General features: G+C 41.8%; 2 protein-coding genes across 3 annotated transcripts in view; one reads left to right on the plus strand and one right to left on the minus strand.

The window, feature by feature from the left end:
* slc37a3 (solute carrier family 37 member 3) overlaps positions 1-4,763 on the minus strand; it is a 29,497-nt gene extending 24,734 nt beyond the window's left edge. Inside the window, exon 1 of one of the 2 annotated variants that reach the window (XM_062983089.1) lies at positions 4,680-4,763. The gene's annotated coding sequence lies outside the window, so the exon portion shown is untranslated. Of the gene's footprint in view, positions 1-4,196; positions 4,602-4,679 lie in introns of those variants that run through there. The other variant, XM_062983088.1, reaches the window with a different exon arrangement.
* Positions 4,764-7,900: 3,137 nt separating this feature from the next.
* Positions 7,901-21,706, plus strand: rab19 (RAB19, member RAS oncogene family). Its single transcript, XM_062983091.1, has 4 exons — positions 7,901-8,010; positions 13,496-13,712; positions 14,670-14,853; positions 19,115-21,706. The coding sequence occupies exons 1-4, from the start codon at positions 7,961-7,963 to the stop codon at positions 19,378-19,380; spliced, it is 717 nt and encodes a 238-aa protein (XP_062839161.1). The 5' UTR covers positions 7,901-7,960; the 3' UTR covers positions 19,381-21,706.
* The last annotated feature ends 1,076 nt before the right edge of the window (positions 21,707-22,782 follow it).

Here is a 22,782-nt window from a genome sequence, read left to right on the forward strand (position 1 = left end):
CATCAGCAAAGTCAGAGTTTCAACTTAAATTGAAAGCCATGTTGTGTGCCTTCAAATTGTTTCTGGTTTAGGACAACCCTAAAGTGAACCTATTCAATGTTTTCTTGGCAAAATTTGTTCTCAATGGGTTTGCCTTTGCATCCCTCTGAGGTTGAGAGAGTATGAACTGCCCAAGATCACCCCGTGGGTTCCCATGACTAAGCCGATTCAAACCTGATCGCCCAGGTCCTAATCCAACAGGCAAACTACTATTCCATGCAAATGTTACCTGAGGGCTTTTCCAGACAAGCTCTATATCCTAGGATTTGATCCTAGGTTTTCTGTTTATCCCAGATTATCTGGGATGAACAGTGGAGATCGTAAAGACTTCTAGAGGGATATTCGCTCAGGTTAAAAAAATTGCATGCATTAATTTTGGTTTTTATTTGTGGTCTCTGTTCTTTCCTAATTCTACCTGGAGATCCCAAGAGCTTTGTCATTCAAGCAGAAACTAGGCCTGGCCCAGCTTAGCTTCCAAATCAGATGAAATCAGTGGTGTTCGAAGTGATAAGGTAACCTTACATGACACTCAAGGTCTGCTGCTTGAGGTGGATGACTCATTCTGCATAGTGATAAGGCTCCCTCTGAAGAGTATTCAGGAAAACAATCCTTTTCAAAGGAATACAGATTTCTGCTTCCTTCTCTGACTGCTATTGGGAATGCTGAAGGAATTAACTTTTCACAAGTTAAGACCAATGTCAACATTTCACAGGATAGGCTTTAATAACAAGTCCTCCAGACATCCGTCTTGTCTTGTCCTATCCTGCTTAGGGCACTGCTATCTCTATAATCAAGTCATTTAAAATGGCCATTACAAATAAAAGTTTTGTTTTAAACCTGAAATAGTTGCGGAACAGCTGAATTTGACTCTTTGGAATGAACAGTCTCAGCATAGCGGATCATCACAAACTACTTATTGAGAAAGACATACACAGCCTGTATTCTCTCAACCACAAATCTTTGGAGAAAGCAAAGGTCTTGCCAGGAACTGACAAGTGGAGAAAACAGTGTTCGTTATTTATCTGGTAAACTGTTCTACACACTTCACAGTAGAATGCATGCTTCAGACGTACTTTGCTGCTACCCCTGATTCTACAAGAAAGTTAGGAAATGTGTGTCCCTACAAATACTGAAGAATTCTACTTTACCAGTGTCCCTGCTGGAAAGGGATAACAGAAACTGGAGTCCAACAACATCCAGGGGCCACACTTTCCCAATCCCTGCTTTGAAGATGAAGGGAACATAATCTCTTAGGATTAATTTGTCCTACTTCCTTGTTCACCATTATAATCTGCCTCATCAAATCTATTAAGCAAGTTCCATATTTAGTTCTTCATTTGTTATCCCTAATTTCAATTTGCTCTCCACAGTTTGCTGTTAACTACACTTTTGTAACACCCCATGTTTTGTTACATCAATACTACCAGCACTGCTTCTTGAGCATTATTTGTTAATATATTAGTTGGTTTGCAAACTTTGGTCTGGGAAGTAATCTTTGTTAGTTTTAATCATGGTTATCAGGATGCAGATCAACTTAGCATCTAAACAAGTGGTTCTCACACTCTGGTCCTCCAGACATTTTGAACATCACCTCCCAGAATTCCCGTTTTCCAAGCTCCCTGGGGCTTCTGGGAGGTGAAGTCCGAAACATCTCATGGAGCAAAGTTAGGAATCCATCAATCTAGAGCAGTTGTTCTCAACCTGGGGTCCCCAGCCAGTTAACCAGCTGTTAGGATTTCTAGGAGTTGAAGGCCAAAAACATCTGGGGACCCCAGGTTGAGAATCACTGATCTAGAGTGTATCTACAGCAGGCATGGGCAAACTTCAGACCTCCAGGTGTTTTGGACTTCAACTCTCACAATTTATAACAGCTGGTAGGCTGTTAGAAATTGTGGGAGTTGAAGTCCAAAACACCTGGAGGGCCTAAGTTTGCCCATGCCTGATCTACAATGTAGAATTTATTCAGTTTGACACCATTTGAACTGCCATGGCTAAATACTATGGTATCCTGGGAGATGAAGTTTGGTAAGGGACCAGCACTACTTGGCAAAGATGGCTAAAGATATTGTAAAATGACAGCTCCCCTGATTCTTCAGCATTAAGCCATGGCAGTTAAAGTGGTATCAAACTGCATTAATTCTACAACAAAGACTGATCTTAAGTGTACAATGGTCCTTAGGCATGAATGCGAAATCTTGTCTTCACATGAACTGTGTAAAGTCCATCGTAGTGATTGAGGGCACTTCCACACATGCATATAACCCAGAATTTCAAGGGAGAAAATCCCACAATATCTGCTTTGAACTGGGTTATCCGAGTCCACACTGCCATATATTCCAGCTCAAAGCAGATAATGTGGGGTTTTATTCAGCTGTGTGGAAGGGGTCTGACAGAAAGGGGAACTGACATTCAAAGACTGTAGTTTGGAGAGCACCAGCACTCTTAGGCAAAGAACGCTAAAGGCCTTGTAAAACTGTAGCTTCCATAATTCCCTATCATTGAGCAATGGCAGTTACTGGTGTCAAGCTGTAGATACATCCCCAAACTATGCCCAGACATTTAAATTATAGCAACACAAAACCATCAGATGGTGAGCGGAGAGAATTCACACACAAAAGAAGAGAGAGAGGCAGCAGGAAGGAAGCCAGCTTGTGGTTATGTTCTAACACTTTAAAATCACCAGTGGTAGGACCCAATCTATGTCAATGAGAAGAAGGAAGGAACACATAACAAGCTCCTGATCCTGTCTTGGAACAGAAGGCAGGTTAGTGAGATTTACAGACTACCTTTTGTTCCCCATAAATCAGCCCAACCACTTACCAGGAGAATAATGCCAGGAGCGGGAAGCCTGTTGGTATACCTCTTGCTTTTGACAGGGTTATGACACTTCAGAAACAAAAGCATTTTCTTACAAGAAGCAAGCGCCACTGGTTAATACCAGTCAGACACAAGGAAACAGCTAGGAGGAGACATTCATGGACTGTAATCCCACAACAGCCAACAAATCTAACACAGAAATCCTTAGGCAGACTGGATTTTAAAACCTCTAGGAAAAAAAGGAAAACATTCTCCATACGCTTCCAGAGAAACTGAATTTATTGTTTTAAAAGCCCAATGTATTTTGTCCTGCAAACAAACAGATGTGTGGACACGTTGAAATGCGATGAGCTTTTTAAAAGAAAGCCAGTACCTCTACAAGCATATGGAGATAAAGGCCTCGTCCGCACAGCTATATAAAATCCCACACAGTCTGCTTTGAACTGGGTTATATGGCCGTGTGGAAGGGCCCCACGACACCCATTTTGAGCATTTTGGATAAGAGATACTCAACCTGTACAACCACTGAAACAAAGACAATAGTAGTCGTAATAATAACAGTAATAATAACAATACAAATATGGAAATACAGATATTCTAAAATCCAAAAAAATCTGAAATCTAAAACACTTCTGGCCCCAAGCATTTTAGATAAGGAATCCTCAATCTCTACGTGCTTTCCAGTCTGTATTTCTGCTGTTTACTTTAAAAAATTAAACAGAGCACTAAACTTGAATTGTTCAGTCCCAACTAAAGCAGACCAACAGACAGGCCCGTAGCCAGGATTTTGATTCAGGGGGTGATGGGATTTTGCTTTTTTTTTTTGGGGGGGGGGGGGGGGCTGAGTTTGGGTGAGAGAGGATCTACCCTAGCAAACCTTTTGTATCGTTATCCTAATACCCCCATGCATATGGGATATATTGAGCATGGTGATCAGATCATGATATGAATAAACATAACAGTTTAAATAATAAATGTAAGACCTTCTCGTGGACCACTCTGAGAATTTCGGGGGTGGGAGGGGGCTGAAGCCCCTCAAGCCCCCCCCCCCCGCTACATGCCTACCAACAGAATAAAGTAATAATAATACAGTTTATAAATGGCCAAAGATTGCCCATGCGTGATTTAAAGAGAGGAAACAAAAACAATTTAAAGAGAGGAAAGAACAAAGGATTCCCCCAGGCAGGAAGCAGACTGGCTTTGAAGCTGCAAAGCTATTTAATGCTAATCATGTTGGCCAACTGCAATATTCACACCTGCCTCAGGCAGACAAAAGTTCTTTCTCCTACCCTGAGCATTCCACAGATACATAAACCCCACTTGACTAGTTTCCAACAGACCTCACAACCTCTGAGGATGCTTGCCATAGATGTGGGCGAAACGTCAGGAAAGAATGCTTCTGGAACATGACCATACTGCCCGGAAAACTCACAGCAAGCCAGAGAACCATTAGCCTTTTCCAAGGCAGTTCAAAGGATGAAGGAGGAGGGAGGCCACCGATCCAGCTGCTACGTGGCAAAAGGGCGCCAGGACAGGCAGCCAAAGGGAGGGAGAAAGAGGCAGCCAAAGAGCTGAGGATGGAGGAGGGCCTCGACACGACACGGATCAAGCCGCACATCTGAACTGGGAGACCCAAAAGACACGAGACAAAGAGAGAGAGAGGAGAGCAAGCCTTCCTCGAGGAAGCCCAGAGCAAATCAAACAAGGCATGCCAGTCCTCTTGATCTGAAAGAGAAGAGCAAAAGCAGCAAGGCCTGGTCGCCCCAAAGGAAGCCCCCTCCCGTTTCTCTCTCACTCACAGGCGCCCCGCGAACGCCACTCACCTGCCCGCATTTCCAAGGCAACTTGCAGGAAATCACGTGACCTCCCCGTCTGGCACTTCCGAGCCCCCCTTCCTCCTCCTCCTCTCGCGCGCGAAGCACACTGGGAGTTGTAGGCTGAAGATTAAAACAGGGGGCGGGGCCCCGAGGCATACTCTCAGCGCGTAGTGGGCGGGGCCAAAAAGAAGTATATGTACAGTATATGAAGAAGTATATATAAGTCTATGAATATGTATAAATATATATAAATAGAGAGGGGGGTATGTATATCATTTGATTAGCCAATGATAGATATAGATATAAATTACATACAAACAAACACGTATACCATTGGTGTCAAGAGTCAGACACCAGTTAACATACAAAACAAAGATTATTCCGAAGATAAGCCAAAAAATAACATAAACACAGGAAATATCCTTGAAACACTTCACTTTTCAGTGTTTCGAGAGTAGATTGGACAATATTAACTCAAAAACGAGCCACGCTAATTTCCCATGCTGGCATTCAATAAAAACTAAATAACGCTTCAATTCAGCTTTGGAAAACAAATAGAGTTAATTGCTGGAAAATAAACAAACTAGAAAAGCAGTAAAGCTGCTTCCACGGTGCAGATAAGCCGAGAGCCTCAAAGGGATGATGAATAGCCGTCGTCAGAAGAATCCAAGGTCAGGTCAGGAGGCAGCAGAAATTCCGAAAGACAAACCAATAGTCAGAAGCCGGGAGTAGCCGTCAGTCAGAGGGCGTAGACAGAAGCCAGGTCAAATTCAATCCAAAGTCCGAAGAGGGTGCAGGCATCCAAAACAGGTCCACAATAAGACACAGCGAGAGCCAAGCCAGATGGTATCAGCAGATCCGAGTCACAGTCCAAGTCCAGAAACACAGAGATCCCAATGGTGCCTCAGCAACACCTTGCCACACGCAAAGTGCATTGGCCAAACATTCCCATTTTATTCCCCTTCCTCCTGGGTGACCAAACACTCACACCCAAATACCAGGTGTCCCAAATCTACTCAGAGTCTGAACTCCACACAGCTAGAGCTCGTGGATCTGGAGTACCTAGCAATTCGTCGGAGTCCCAATCATCCTGCCCACACTTAGCCCCATGAACACTTAAAGAACCATCCTCCCTTCTCCAAGCATCCCAATTGGGATCAGCTCCTGCAGAAACCCCAGGTTCAGAAGTATCCATAAGCCCCAAATCCCCAGACATCTCCGGTGGCTGTGCCCATTCAGTGCCCGCTTCCCCAGCCACCACCTGTTCCTCAGCATCCATCTCCCCATCTGAATCTTCCTCAGAAGATTCCCCATATAGCTCTCTAAGTGGCTTCCTGCGCAACTCCTCCAGTGAACCCTCATCACGAGGATTTTTTCTTCCTCTCCGAATTCCATCACCATCAACCATAATCCCCGAAGGCGCAGTCACAACAATTGGCTAATCAAATGGTATACATACCGTATGTTTGTGTGTGCATTTTATATACAGTAGAGTCTCACTTATCCAACGTAAACGGGCCGGCAGAACGTTGGATAAGCGAAAATGTTGAACAATAAGGAGAGCTTAAGGAAAAGCCTATTAAACATTAAATTGGGTTATGATTTTACAAATTAAGAACCAAAACATCATTTTTTTTCATACAAATTAACAGAAAAAGCAGTTCAATACACAGTAATGCTATGTAGTAATTACTGTATTTACGAATTTAGCACCAAAATATCACAATGTCTTGAAAACATTGACTACAAAATTGCGTTGGATAATCCAGAACGTTGGATAGGCGAATGTTGGATAAGTGAGACTCTACTGTATATGCACATATGTATAACATTTGATTAGCCAAGAAGATACATACATACATACATATATATATATATATATATTACACATACACTTGGTTAATCAAATGATATACATGTGTGTGTGTGTGTGTGTGTGTGTGTGTGTGTGTGTGTATATAGGAGAATCTCACTTATACAACATAAACAGGTCAGCAGAATGTTGGATAAGCCAAAATGTTGCATAATAAGGAGGGATTAAGGAAAAGCCTATTCAACATCAAATTACGTTATCATTTTACAAATTAAGCACCAAAACATCATGTTTTTCAACAAATTGACAGAAAAAGCAGTTCAATACATAGTTACGTTATGTAGTAGTTACTGTATTTATGAATTTAGCACCAAAACATACTACAAAAACATTGACTACTACGTAAAAGGCAGACTGCGCTGGATAATACACAATGTTGGATAAGCGAGGGTTGGATATGCAAGACTTTACTGTATTTAACTTAAGAATTTTGCTGAAAGGCTAGGCAACACCATCACACACACTCATTTTTGGGATTATCTATTCTCCTCATGGTGATATATACATATATGTGTGTGTCACTATTTAAATATAATTAAATATAATTAATTAATTGTGTGTGTGTATATATACATAAATTCTGCTGAAAGACTGGGCAAAACTGCCATAGGTAAAGGTAAAGGTTTCCCCTGACGTTAAGTCCAGTCATGTCTGACTCGGGGGGGTTGGTGCTCATCTCCATTTCTAAGCTGAAGAGCCGGCGTTGTCCGTAGACACCTCCAAGGTCATGTGGCCGGCATGACTGCATGGAACGCCGTTACCTTCCCGCTGGAGCGGTACCTATTGATCTACTCACATTGGCATGTTTTCGAACTGCTAGGTTGGAAGGAGCTGGAGCTAACAGCGGCCACTCACACCGCTCCTGGGGCTTGAACCTGGGACCTTTTGGTCTGCAAGTTCAGTGCTTTAACGCACTTTGCCACTGGGGCTGCCATAGACATTTATATAATCACTAGTTAAATATAATTAATGAGGGCCCCTTCTACACTGCCATATAAAATCCAGATTATTTTATTTACAGCATTTATATTCCGCCCTTCTCACCCCGAAGGGGACTCATCTGCTTTGAACTGGATTATCTGGCAGTGTAGACTCATACAACTCAGTTTAAAACAGATAATGTGCACTATCTATTTTGATAAGTTGGATTATATGGCAGTCTAGAAGGGGCTTCAGACTTGCAAACATATATCCTAAAGATATATTAAAAGCTAGCTCCTGGTGTTATTGTTGCCACATTTCTTGCCCTGTTCCTTTAACTGAAGAAAACCAACAGGTGGGACATTTCCAGCTGCTGATAATTAGTCCAGGAGATGCTACACCTGATGATTTTCTGATTATAAAGGAATAGACCTTAAGAGGTCAGACCATTCAATACATTTGCAACCCATCGTACTACTAGCCAGCCGTAGCTATGTATATTGTGAAGAAGAATGAGCAAGACCTACAGAGCATGGAAAGAAGGTAAAGATGGATAATTAATGGTTTCTGCTGCTAGCCTTGAACAATGGTTCTCTCTTGAAATCTGTATGTTGTCAAGAATTATTTAACAGCTTAATACTTTTACTTTTTTCATGCAGTTTGGAGTTTTTTCGTGCAGTTTGGAGTTATTGAGTTCATTATTTGTTTTATTCTTTCATTTGTGGTATTTTAATTTTAATCTTTTAATTAATTTAATATAATTTGAAACATTTTCTGTTCCTGGTTATTTCTTATTTAATTCTGCAGTACTTACTTTGAAAGTAGTAGTTGTACTCCAGAAACTTTGTTTTTGTGCCTGCTACAAACTATGTTGCTGTGAGTTTTTTGGGATTTATGGCCATGTTCCAGAAGCATTCTCTTCTGATGTTTTACCCACATCTATGGAAGGAATCCTCAGAGGTTGTGAGGTCTGTTGGAGACGAGGAAAGTGGGGTTTATGTATCTGTGAAATGTGCAGGGTGGGAGAAAGAGCTCTTGTCTGTTTGAGGCAGGTGTGAATGTAGCAATTGGCCACCTTGAATAGCACTGAATAGCCTGGCAGCTTCAAAGCCTGGCTGCTTCCTGCTTGGGGGGATCCATTGTTGGTAGGTGTTAACTGGCCCTGGTTGTTACTTGTCTGAAATGTTTAATTGGTTGAAACTCTATAGATATTCATTGAAAAACTATAGCAAAATGTGCTGCAGGATGTCCCACAAAAAACAAAGTTTTTGCAGTTTAATAAACTATTTCCATGTGGTTGTGATAGAACTAATTAGGAAAGGACATTTATAACTCTGGAACAAAAATTGTGTTACATAGTGTTATTATTAATATTAAATAAGTGCTACAGCTCAATGGAAGTTGTAGTTTGGGAAGGCACCAGCCCTCTTTGGCAGAAAAGACTAAAGACCTTGTAAAACTACAACTCCCATACTTCTTTAATATTAACCCATGGTCATTAAAGTGGCATCCAACTGCATTAATTCTACCCTAAGCCAAAAATGAGAAATGCCCTTTTCTGCTGCATAAATCCCGTAACTAAAATAAGGCTAATCCCAAGAGCAAAAAATAAAAAAGCAAATTTAGCTGAATGACTCCTGCTTCCCACAATCAATCCTCCTAGATTACACAAGCTTGTTTTAATAGCTTAATATGGTTTTTTCTCTAGTTTACAACATGGGAAGGTTTTCCTCTGATATTAAGTCTAATCGTATCCAACTCTGGGGATTGGCACTCATGTCCATTTCTAAGCCGAAGAGCCGGCATTGTCCGTAGACACCTCCAAGGTCATGTGGCCGGCATGACTGCATGGAGCGCCATTACCATCCCCTCGGAGCGGTACCTTATTGATCTACTCACATTTGCATGTCTTCAAACTGCTAGGTTGGCAGAAGCTGGGGCTAACAGCAGGAGCTCGCCCCACTCCCCAAATTTGAACTGGTGATTTTTCAGTTAGCAAGTTCAGCAGCTCAGCAGTTTAATCCGCCATGCCATCAGTGTAGAACATGAAATTCTCTAAATTCCTTATATGGTTTTATCTGTTTGATTTCAAGATAAAAGGGCAACGTAAAAATACTGTGTTTAAAATAAATCAGTGGCAATGTGCAGCTAAATCACAGTGCTATTCTAAGCCTTTCTGTGGCAATTAAGTGGGTTTTTGTGTCTACTAAGTAACATAATTCAATGGTAGATAAATATAGACCAGGCATGGGCAAACTTTGGCCCGCCAGGTGTTTTGGACTTCAACTCCCACAATTCCTAACAGCCTACCGGCTGTTAGGAATTGTGGGAGTTGAAGTCCAAAACACCTGGCGGGCCAAAGTTTGCCCATGCCTGGTACAGATCATTTTGCATCTTAGTTGCACAAGAAAATAAACTCGACTAAAGTCTTTGGAACTTCTTTCAAAGCCAACAATGTGTTTTGCTACATTTTTTGCAACAATGTGGTCCTCAGAGTCACGTATGAGTTATACACGTCATTTCCTTTACCAAAGTGATCATGATCCTCGCTAGGAAGTGGTTTAATGTCTGGTGTTTTTCTCTCACTCTGCTGTGAAGTAAGGCTTGGGTTTCACAAGCAGGAGGCAGGAAGACTTTGACCTTGTGGGACTACGTTTCCCATCAGGCAGCAAGAAAGTCAAAGTGGGAGGAGAATAGCAAGAGGCTTCTACCTGTCCAGGCAGGTAAGAGATGTCAAGGAGAGGGTGACGAGCCGGTGAAACAAACTTTGCTGTTGAGATGCCCGGGTTCCTTTCTTTTGGCACTTCTTATGCAACGGCCTGTGCCGAGGGATATTAATGTTTCACCGTGTGGATCAATGATTGCCTCCTTTAAGGTTCCAGGGCAGGAAACTTTTACAAAGGCAGGTAGCTGGAAACAGGAATGGCAAGGCGGAGAGATAATGATGGCTTCACTGTTTGCGGCCTGTTGATAACAGAGGAGCGATTTTCTCTGTGTGTCTTGTTTGCCGGAGGCTGGAAAATAGATAGTTGGCTTTGCAGGTGATAAACACACAAAAGAGATCGCGTGAAGAAGTGGATCTGGAAATCCAATCTCTTTGTGCGCCCTTCTGATGTATTTATGCTCTCTATCCATTGTCTTTGAGCACAAAAAACAGATATCCTATTTGGGGAGAAAACAGTATCGTCCAATTTCTCATTGATTCTCATTCTTAAACCTTTGAGAGCATATTGTTTTCTCCACCAGGATACTACGGATTATATCAAAATGGGGAATGTGTTTGTTAAAAATGCTATGATTACTTTCCTAGTTCAGTTTTCGACAGATTTCAGGCTGTTTCTTTAAAAATAAACTTGGATTCAGCCAACCAACTATATTTAGGTGTGAAGAAAAGGGATATAAGATACATACTCTTTGTTCCCACCCCATACGTAGGTTTTTAATTATACAGGCTGAATATCCTACATTCCTATTTGAACCAGAAGTGTTTTGGATTTCAGGGTTTTTTTTAAAGATTTTGGAATATTTGTATTGCATTTACACACAATGATGAGATATCTTGTGCGTAAATGCAAATACAAATTTCCAAATGAGATATACATTTAATATATGTTTCATATACACCTTGTATACATTATTATTATGTTGTCGAAGGTTTTCATGGCTGGAATCACTGGGTTGCTGTGAGTGTTCCCGGCTGTATGGCCATATTCCAGAAGCAGCATCTCCTGACATTTTGGTTACGTCTATGACAGGCATCCTCAGAGGTTGTGAGGTCTGTTGGAAACTAGGCCAGTGGGGTTTATATATCTGAATCAATCAGGGCCAGCTAACACCTCCCAACAAAGCATTCCCCCAGGCAAGAAGCAGCCAGGCTTTGAAGCTGCAAGGCCATTCAATGCTAATCAAGGTGGCCAATTGCAACATTCACAGTTGCCTCAAGCAGACAATATTTCTTTTTCCCACCCTAGACATTCCACGGATATATAAACCCCAGTTGCCTATTTTTCCAATAGACCTCACAACCTCTGAGGATGCCTACCATAGATGTGGGTGAAACATCAGGAGAGAATGCTTCTGGAAAACTCACAGTAACCTATTAGTATTCCCCATTTTTTCTCTCCTCAAAGAGACTCCAAGTGGCAATTTTATACTTTGGGGCAATTCTATTCTATATTTTAATACTTTTGTGCATAAAAAACTTTTGTGTACACAAACTTGCTCAGTCATCTAGGTATATAATTCTACACTGGCATCTACACTGCCATATAAAATTCAGATTATCTGCTTTAAAATGGATTATATGAGTCTACGCTGTCATATAATCCAGTTCAAAGCAGATAATCTGGATTTTATATGGCAGTGGAGATGTGGCTTAAATGACTACTTTTTCATTCCATCTTTCACTTTAGATACTCGTGGCATTTGAGTGCTTTTTCGAAACAAAGGTTAGGAGCAGTTCAGAGAGTCTTCCTGCAAGAATCTGGGAACTGACTGCACTATAGTATATTTGAGCTAATTGTTATGAGGAATTTGGACAATTCAATTTGACCCCCACTACCGTATTTACCAAGTCTAATGTGCCATTGAATGTATGAGTTTCAAAAACTAAAAACCAAAAAAAGTATTTGCTGCCAAATGTAACTCATAGTGGCAAAATTGTGCCCTTTGTAATTTGGCCAAAAAAGGTGCTCATTACAGTGGCTGCCTGCTTAGCATTCATTCTTTAAAAACAAGTGTTAGAGCACCAAAGCTTCCACCAATGGAAAAGAAAACCTTGGGATGCATCTATGCTGTAGAATGAATCCACTTTAACTGCCCTGGCTCAATGCTATGAAGTCATGGGGGCTGTAGTTTTACAAGGTCTTGAGCAGTGGTTCTCAACCTGTGGGTCCCCAGATGTTTTGGCCTTCAACTCCCAGAAATCCTAACAACTGGTAAACTGGCTAGAATTTCTGGGAGTTGTAGGCCAAAATACCTGGGGACCCATGGGTTGAGAGCCACTGGTCTTGAGCCTTCTCTGCCAAAGAATGCTGACACTTCACCAAACTACAAATCCCAGGCTTGCACAGCATTGGACTATGCCAATTAAATTAGAGATGATGTCCCTCAAAGCAGAGCTCCAGGTGCTCCTGAAGCAGCTTCCCCTTTCCTTTGGCTCGGCATTACAATTACTATATTATGCTATTCTAATGTGTGCCCTAATTTTGGCAAGGGAATTTAGCTAAAAAGCTGAACATTAGATTTTGTGTAAATAGGGTAATTTTTTTCTAGTGACAGATCAAACCTCTCCTAATGCAATTCACCCAATGATTTACCATCCTCTGCTCACCTATATCCTAGTTTTCTGCAAATGTTGATTGACAAGTTCTCTGAGGTTTGAACAAGTATGTGTACTAGAATTTATGCTGGTCTTCTTCAAAACAAGTTGTTGAAAAGGCAATGAATATCCTTGATTTCTGAATTATAGCCACCTAGTTGGTTGGCCTGTAGAAGCTTTTGGTTCTTTTCTCAATCTATCAGTGCTTTCACCGTTCCATCAAGAAACATCATGATCAAATTTTTGAAGATTTAAAACATCTTGACAAACTGAATCTCTCAAATGTTTTTTTCTTGTAGGTCCCAACCTAAAAAGCCAGTTTTTCCTGATACCTGGTTGCAGTGAGTTGGGAAGTTTAGCAATAAACAAGATGAGTGTAAACAGGGAAGATTCAGGTTGCCACAGCTTTGTAATTATGAAATCCAGATCTGTGTCGATCTGTTGAAATGTTTCCACTGCCATCACCTTCGCTACTCACCCATTCAGTGAAATTTTCCATCGGCTTTAACAGTAGGACCTGATAACATTCATGCTTTTTAAAAATAGAACAGAAGTGCAAAATGCAGGAAATACCCATTTTCTTTCTGTGCAGCAAGTACCACATGTAAGGGCTTCTGGGGAAACCAAAGCCCTTACACATGTTAGAGGTTCTTGTCTTTAGTTGCTTGGTTCTTCTTTGCACTCAGTTTTTCCCTGCTTTTAATCCAGAACCAGGTCAGGAAGCAGGGTCATGGCTTTCTTCGACACAGAGGTGGATGAGAACTTTGACTACTTGTTCAAGATCATTCTGATTGGAGACTCGAATGTGGGAAAGACCTGTGTGGTCCATCGGTTCAAGTCAGGACAATACCATACCAAGCAACAGAATACTATTGGGGTAGACTTCACAGTGCGTCCAATCGAGATAGATGGCAAAAAGGTCAAGGTAAGTAGTATGGTCTTCTATGAGAAGAATGGACAGTCATCTTCATGTCCCACAGTATTTCAGAGAAATTTCCCAAAAACTCCAGCTGATTCAAAATATGGTGGCCAGACTGGTTATAGGAACATCTAGGAGTGAGCATATTACACCTTTCTTAATGTTATTCCACTGGCTGCCCATTAGTTTCTGGGCAAAGTACAAGGTGATGGTTTTGATCTTTAAAGCCCTACATGGTTTGGGTCCAGTTACCTAAAGGATCACCTTCTCTCGTACAATCTGCCCATACACGTAGGTCCCCTGGGGATAGTTTCTCCAACCAGCCAGAACCCGACTGGTAACCATCACCCAGAGAACCTTTTAATTGGCCACCCCAAGACTGTGGAACGACCTGCCAGAAGAGCTCCGACAGCGAAGTGAGCTGTTGGAATTTTAAAACCATCTAAAGACCTATCTCTTTCAATAGGCCTACCCAGACAGTTTTTAAACATGAATTTTAAACGTATATCCTTTGTTTAATCTCTGTTTTGTGTATTTTAATACATATTTTATAAAATACATTTTAATGTGTATCTTTTATAGAAATACATTTTAATATGTGTATTTGTGGATTTTTACAATATTTATGTGTTTTAATTATCCTGTAACTCATCTTGAGCCACGAGGAGAGGCAAGTAAGAAATAAAATTCTTATTATTAATAATGATGATATTAAAAGGGGAAAGTGAGGAGGAATGAGAAACTGGAACATTTTTAAACGGCTTAAAAGTGGGATGGTAGAGGGTTAATTGAGTCTCCCTCTATTAAATCAGAGCAGTTGAAGAATACATGATTTTGCCAAGTGGGGCTAGAAAGGACATGGCATTCACTATTTGGGTTCAAGCAGCTAAATAACTTGAACGAGTCATGTGTGTATTTGTGTATACATGAAAGAAAGTTTGAAAGTGTTAAAATTCTTTTCAGATACAGGTGTGGGATACAGCTGGCCAAGAACGCTTCCGGACAATAACCCAAAGTTATTATCGTAGTGCCCATGGCGCTATCCTTGCCTATGATATGACCAGACAGTCCACTTTTGATTCTATTCCTCATTGGATTCATGAGATTGAAAAATTTGGTGCTGCTAATCTGGTTCTGATGTTGATTGGTAAGTGCTGAATTCTAATATCCAGAGTAAACATTGCCATAGTTCTGCCTTCCCCAACACAATTGTCAGAGAACCAAAAGATCAGCCTTGGCTCTAACATTAGGGAAAGTGGAGCAATAACCTGAGATGGCAGGTGCGGAGTTGTTAGAGGAGGGCAACAAGGTGGGTGGTGTGAAATCTGTCCTGTACTCACTGACATAACCTCCTGAAGAACCTGGAAAAGGGATAGCAGGGAGATTTGGGGGGTAGTAATAAAAATCTAACTCTTACAAACTCTATGTCCCATTAGCTGAAACAACAGTCCTGTTGCTCCAGTTGGCTAGAATGAGAGGGCTTCTCTTTTATCATTTGCTTCAAGTAGCAGGATGTCTTCAGTTGGGCTTGGAAAAGACACGGAAGGACTTGTACACAAACTCAAGGAGAGCTTTTTTCCTCAACCGTGAGAACACTTACTAGGAGGTGTATGCTGTTGGATGTTATTAATTCTAATCCAAACTGTTCATAGAATCATAGAATCATAGAATAGTAGAGTTGGAAGAGACCTCAAGGGCCATCTAGTCCAACCCCCCGCTAAGAAGCAGGAAATTGCATTCAAAGCACCCCCGACAGATGGCCATCCAGCCTCTGCTTAAAAGCCTCCAAAGAAGGAGCCTCCACCACGGCCCGGGGGAGAGAGTTCCACTGCCGAACAGCCCTCACAGTGAGGAAGTTCTTCCTGATGTTCAGGTGGAATCTCCTTTCCTGTAGTTTGAAGCCATTGTTCCGTGTCCTAGTCTGCAGGGCAGCAGAAAATAAGCTTGCTCCCTCCTCCCTATGACTTCCCCTCACATATTTGTACATGGCTATCATGTCTCCTCTCAGCCTTCTCTTCTGCAGGCTAAACATGCCCAGCTCTTTAAGCCTCTCCTCATAGGGCTTGTTCTCCAGACCCTTAATCATTTTAGTTGCCCTCCTCTGGACGCTTTCCAGCTTGTCAGCATCTCCCTTCATCTGCGGTGCCCAAAACTGGACACAGTATTCCAGGTGTGGTCTGACCAAGGCAGAATAGAGGGGGAGCATGACTTCCCTGGATCTAGACGTTATTCCCCTATTGATGCAGGCCAAAATCCCATTGGCTTTTTTAGCTGCCGCATCACATTGTAGGCTCATGTTTAACTTGTTGTCCACGAGGACTCCAAGATCTTTTTCGCACACACTGCTGTCAAGCCAGGCGTCCCCCATTCTGTATCTTTGATTTCCATTTTTTCTGCCGAAGTGAAGTATCTTGCATTTGTCCCTGTTGAACTTCATTTTGTTAGTTTCGGCCCATCTCTCTAGTCTGTCAAGATCGTTTTGAATTCTGCTCCTGTCTTCTGGAGTGTTAGCTATCCCTCCGAGTTTGGTGTCATCTGCAAACTTGATGATCGTGCCTTCTAACCCTTCGTCTAAGTCGTTAATAAAGATGTTGAACAGAACCGGGCCCAGGACGGAGCCCTGCGGCACTCCACTTGTCACTTCTTTCCATGATGAAGACGACGCATTGGTGAGCACCCTTTGGGTTCGTTCGCTTAGCCAATTACAGATCCACCTAACCGTAGTTTTGTCTAGCCCACATTTTACTAGTTTGTTTGCCAGAAGGTCGTGGGGGACTTTGTCGAAGGCCTTACTGAAATCTAGATATGCTACATCCACGGCATTCCCTGTATCGACCCAACTCGTAACTCTATCGAAAAAAGAGATCAGATTAGTCTGGCATGACTTGTTTTTGGTAAATCCGTGTTGACTATTAGCAATGACCGCATTTGTTTCTAAGTGTTTGCAGACCACTTCCTTAATGATCTTTTCCAGAATCTTGCCTGGTATCGATGTGAGGCTGACCGGACGGTAATTGTTTGGGTCGTTCTTTTTTCCCTTCTTGAAGATAGGGACCACATTCGCCCTCCTCCAATCTGCTGGGACTTCTCCTGTTCTCCAAGAACTCTCGAAGATGATTGCCAGTGGTTCTGAAATAACTTCCGCTAGTTCCTTCAATACTCTTGGATGTAGCTGATCTGGCCCTGGGGACTTGAATTCGTTTAGAGTGGCCAGGTGTTCCTGGACAACTTGTTTCCCTATTTGGGGTTGGATTTCCCCCAATCCTTCGTCCATTCCGTGTTGCTGAGGTTGAAGATGGCTTTCTTTTTGTGAGAAGACCGAGGCAAAGAAGGCATTAAGCAGTTCTGCCTTTTCCCTATCCCCTGTCACCATCACCCCATCTACTCCTTGCAGTGGCCCTATCGCCTCCTTTTTCTTCCTTTTTCTACCAACATAAGCAAAAAAACCTTTTTTGTTGTTTTTTATGTCCCTGGCAAGCCTGAGCTCATTTTGCGCTTTAGCCTTGCGAACCTTTTCCCTACAGGAGTTGGCTATACGTTTGAATTCTTCTTTGGTGATTTCTCCCCTTTTCCACTTCTTGTGCATGTCACTTTTGAGCTTTAGCTCAGTTAGAAGTTCTTTGGACATCCATTCTGGCTTCTTTGCACTTGTCTTATTTTTCTTCTTTGTTGGCACTGTTTGCATTTGCGCCTTGAGTATTTCACTTTTGAAAAACTCCCATCCATCCTTAACTCCCTTGTTTTTTAATATCGGCGTCCATGGAATGCCGCTCAGTAATTCCTTCATTTTTTGGAAGTCAGCTCTCTTAAAGTCCAGAATGCGTGTTTGACTTGTCTTAGTTTCAGCATTCCTTTGTATTGCAAACTGCAGGAGCACATGGTCACTTGCCCCTAAGGATCCAACCACTTCAACTGTATTGATCAGGTCTTCCACATTTGTTAAGATTAGATCAAGAGTTGCTGATCCCCTTGTTGCCTCTTCTACCTTCTGGACCATAAAATTATCTGCAAGGCAAGTGAGGAATTTGTTGGACTTTGTACTCTTGGCTGAGTTTGTTTTCCAGCAGATATCGGGATAATTGAAATCGCCCATGACTACTATATCTCTTCTTTGTGCCTGTTTGGTCAGCTGTTGACAGAAGGCTTCATCAAGTCCTTCATCCTGACTCGGAGGTCTGTAGTAGACACCCACGACAAGATCTTTTTGAGTCCCGGTTCCCTTGATTCTTATCCAGATGCTTTCAAGCTGGTTTCCCGGATTACAGTCTTGCATTTCTTCTGCAACGTAACTGTTTTTGACATATAAAGCTACTCCCCCTCCTCTCCCCTTTGTTCTATTTCTGTGAAAGAGGTTATAGCCCTCAATGGTTAAATTCCAGTGATGGGAGTCATCCCACCAGGTTTCAGTGATGCCTATGACATCGTATGTGTGGTGCTGTGCTAGGAGTTGGAGTTCGTCTTGCTTATTTCCCATGCTCTGAGCATTAGTGTAAAGACATGTAAGCCCCTGTGACCTCCCCTCGAACTGTTTATTTGGGATTATTGTGCTCTCTGTACTTGGTCCTTGCTGTGTTTGTGCAGCCCTCCGTTTAGCCTTACGGCGGTTCCCTGTGGTCGTGGGTAATATAGTGTTCGCCAGGCTGTTGTTCCCCTCCCCCAGTGGATTTAGTTTAAAGTGTTTGGGAAGAATAGTCTTAGGGCATTTAGAATTTTAAACACTTCATCAATCCAGATGGTGAATTTAACCGATCAAACATAGGGATTGTTGAAGTCTTTGAAATTCTGACTTTTAAACAATTTGCTAATCTGAAAACAAAGAAATGAAGGAAGAAAAGGAAGGGTACATTTTGAGCAGAACGGCTACTGCAATAATACTGTTGCCACTAGATGCACTTTCTTGCTTGTTTTCTTTGTGCTGCCTTTGTTCCAAGAAACTCAAAGAGAAATACATAGTAACACTCTGTACTTTTATCCTCTCAGCAATCTCTAGTCATAGAGAAAGTGACCAGTCCCAAGGTCTGCCACTGAACATCATCAAGAAGGGGGATTCAAATCCAGGTTTTTCCAATCCTAGTTCAACACTAATCGGGGGATTGGAATCATGCAACCTTCCATATGTTCTGGAATAGCAACTCCCAGCATTTCTCACAATTGACTGAGTGGCTAAGTTGGTGGTGGTTGCAGCTCAACAACATCTGGTGGCTGCATAATTTCCATCCCTGCTCTAATCATTACACTTAGTTCTTTATAGTAATTCAGTTTTATTTGATACCATAACAGGTATTTGCGTGTTATGACATGAACTGCCTTGTCAATGGCACTCTTGAGTCTGGTTCATCATTGTCTTGCTAACTTAATTTGTCCGCAATGTTATTGGAAGTCTAAAATGTTTCTAATCCATTTCAAAGGGAACAAGGCAGATGAAGCAGACAAGCGACAAGTTCTATTTGAAGATGCTTGCACGCTAGCAGAGAAGCATGGTCTTTTAGCTGTGCTGGAGACATCAGCCAAGGAGGCCCAAAACATTGATGAGGTCTTCACACTGATGGCCAAAGAGCTGATAGCCAGGAATACCTTACAGCTCCATGGAGAGAGCAGTCCTCTCGAGAACATCCATCTGGACACCCGACCGGTGATAGCTAGTCAGGCTGAGAGTTCCAGTTGCTCCTGTTGATGAAATGCTCTGTGGGGGAAAAAACCACTAGCATATTTCCAGAGGCCTACACTAACACAAGAAGAATCTTCCTTCTAGCCTTGCATTTGCTGTATTTTTCAACCATATAGTTCTGTCTTAATGTTGTTCTTCTGAAGCAAACACTTTTTCTTCTGATGGTCCAAGAAGGTTGCAGTGGCTCTCATCTCACTGAATTTTTCAGCTGAAGAAAAAAAGTCTGTGGTAAACTCTGAGAAACTATCTTTGGAAAAGAACAATGGATCCCTCTGACAGAAGCAGGTGGATATTTTTCAGCCTCTGTTAAGAGCTGTCATGTTAAGTTTCCATTGGTTTCCTCCAGTGACAATGGAGAAATGTAGAAGTTTAGCTCTTAGACATTTTTTTTTCCAAAAGGGGGACTTTAATGACAATAACATATTTCCAGAAAAGGGTAAACAAAATAATCACAGGCTTGGAAACCAAACACTACAAGGGTGGTTCCATCTCTGACTTGAGTTAAGCTGCACGGGCTTCCAGGGCCTCCATCTCCAAGATGACGTTCCTCAATTTCTGCAACACCGTGTCCATCTCTGTCAGCAGTCGAGCCACAAGGGCTTTCAGGGTGTTGTTCTTTTGGGTGAGGGCCTCTTTCTCCGCCTTTTTGCTCTCTATTTCAGCTTTGAGCTGCTCATTGGTCGCTTCCTGGGCCTGAACTTTGGCCATCAGGTCAGCGATCTTCTGCTCCATCTGGTCGCTCTCCCGGGATGAACACGAGAAACATCAGCTTTGAGCTGCTCATTGGCCGCTTCCTGGGCCTGAACTTTGGCCATCAGGTCAGCGATCTTCTGCTTCATCTGGTCGCTCTCTCGGAATGAACACGAGAAATATCAGCTTTGAGCTGCTCATTGGTCGCTTCCTGGGCCTGAACTTTGGCCATCAGGTCAGCGATCTTCTGCTCCATCTGGTCGCTCTCCCGGCATGAACACGAGAAACATCAGCTTTGAGCTGCTCATTGGTCGCTTCCTGGGCCTGAACTTTGGCCATCAGGTCAGTGATCTTCTGCTCCATCTGGTCGCTCTCCCGGGATGAACACGGGAAACATCAGCTTTGAGCTGCTCATTGGCCGCTTCCTGGGCCTGAACTTTGGCCATCAGGTCAGCGATCTTCTGCTCCATCTGGTCGCTCTCCCGGGATGAACACGAGAAATATCAGCTTTGAGCTGCTCATTGGCCGCTTCCTGGGCCTGAACTTTGGCCATCAGGTCAGCGATCTTCTGCTCCATCTGGTCGCTCTCCCGGGATGAACACGGGAAATATCTTCGTCTTGACTTGCCAGCTGTTTGGTTCAAGTGTCAGCTCTTAGACATTGTGATGTGTTTTCTTTTATATTGTAGTTCAAAGGGTTACTGATGTCAATTAATGAAATGTGGTTAAATATTAATTAGCAGTTTTGAATGTTTGCAGTTGATTTTTACTAGCCTGTCAGTTGATGTAGGATTTACTCTACCTCTCATTGCCACCAGCAGCTAGTGTTTATGTGGGACTTGATGTGTGTTTTCTACTTTGTTTTCCTGTTCTGACTTTGTAGAGTCCCTGCACTAGTAGTGAATGTCTGTGATGGTAAAGAATTATAACTAAAAGGAGGATGTGGAAAGTGTTTATCTTCTTTGAAATTAAAACACTTGACTGATGTTATTAAATCCGAATTTAATAACCCGTAAAGATAGGAAGGCCTTTCACAAAGCACAAAAGGGATTAACATTTAGAAATACTAAAAAGGCAGCTGCCAAGATGACTGCCATTGCAGATGCAAAAGAACTTGAGGCATGGAAATAACACATCATAACAAACTGTTACCTGTAATATGTTACTTTCTGAGATGACAGGAACATAATTATTGCCTCACTAGACTGCAAAAACATAACTGACAAGTTTGTGTTTCTAGTATAATAAGCCATGTATAGTTCTTAACCCAGAACATTGCTTTTGAGGATTTGTTTTGATCATTCTTGTGTTTTAAAGTGTATTTTTTAAAAATGTAAATGGTGTTTAACAGGACTCACTTAAAAAATCACAACACATTATTACTTAACAAAACACTCCAAACACTGTAGCAACTGATTTTCCCCTGCTAGGGTAATGGCTTTTAATATTATCAGTATGAGTGTAGGATGTTTTCTGCACCTATTATTTTGAAAAATGTGAAATGCTTGTTCAGATTTTGATGCCAGACATTCATGGGAATGCAATGAATGCTGGATCTTTTATTTGTTGATGGAAGGAATAAATCTTTTTGGTGGGCTCAATCCAGACAGTCGTACTTACAATAAAATCTTTTTATCATGTTAGCCATGACTGAATCAAATCTTTTTTACTTCAGCCAGAATTCTAGTTCTTGGTTGCTTGCCATTTCCTCTGTTTTGCACTCTGGGAAGCTAAGCCACTGGAAATAATTCTACCAATAACGTCTTCTTTTTTTACAGGAAGGGGAGTCCCTCTTTATGCATGGGATTTTTATTATAAAGCCAGTTGGGAGGCATCTTAAAGACATGAAGCAAGGGCTTAAATATTTAACCACACTCAAAAGTGGTTTGCTCAGTCCAGAATCATCTTCAGCATGGAATGTTTATTGTACGCTGTGCCTGACTCTAGATGTTTGTGATTTAAGCAAACGTGTGCTATCACTCATTCCTTTAAAGAGAAAAAAAAGAAGAAATGAATTTGTTACTCCAATATTCAAAAGCTCCAACAAAGTGAAGGAGTAGTTCTAACTTGTACTGATCTCTGCTAAAGCATAAAACAAAATCAGCTCTTCTTTTTGCGAGATGTATCTTATAAAGAAAAGGTGCAATTTTGATTGTACCTGAGTTCTGTTACCACTGCAGCAGTGTCATTGAGGGTGTTGAACTAGACAAAGTATGTTCAATTGATAACTGGAAATCATCATGAGATGAAAGCTCTTGCAGAAGTCCAAATATTATAACTACATTCCCCATTACTTTCAAAACTGGTGGCAAAATGGTCCACATTATTTTAAAAAGCATTTAACAACATAAAGCTTTAATAAAACAGTTGGTCAAAAATATTATAGTTAAATCAGGAAGCATACCACCCCTCCTGAAAAACTCTCAGCAGTTAGTTGTCAAAATCATGCTTGAATAAAATAGTATTTGACTTTTAAAGAGCTTGTTTTAAGTGCTACAACTAGTGAGGAACATGAGCAGCTGCCTTCTTCGACAGATCTTTGTATCTGTAGCTGGATTCCTTCTAAACTTTATTTGGCTCCAGAATAAGTAGCCGACTGAACAGCTGCCAGTTTCGCCATTCATTACAGAACTCTCCAAGCTTAGCGCTTGAGTTATTGCTGTTTCCTTTGGCTCTGAAATGATATCTTGCAGGTGTCAGGATTCCTCCCATACTGTAT

Source organism: Anolis carolinensis, chromosome 5 (assembly GCF_035594765.1).
Source record: "Anolis carolinensis isolate JA03-04 chromosome 5, rAnoCar3.1.pri, whole genome shotgun sequence".
Lineage (NCBI taxonomy): Eukaryota > Metazoa > Chordata > Lepidosauria > Squamata > Dactyloidae > Anolis > Anolis carolinensis.

Bases quoted from the DNA above. Each gene is read 5' to 3' on its own strand.
- rab19 (XM_062983091.1), top strand. From the start codon at position 7,961: ATGTATATTGTGAAGAAGAATGAGCAAGACCTACAGAGCATGGAAAGA. The intron at 13,713-14,669 runs GTAAGTAGTATG...AATTCTTTTCAG, and splicing joins TAGATGGCAAAAAGGTCAAG to ATACAGGTGTGGGATACAGC. The intron at 14,854-19,114 runs GTAAGTGCTGAA...TCCATTTCAAAG, and splicing joins TCTGGTTCTGATGTTGATTG to GGAACAAGGCAGATGAAGCA.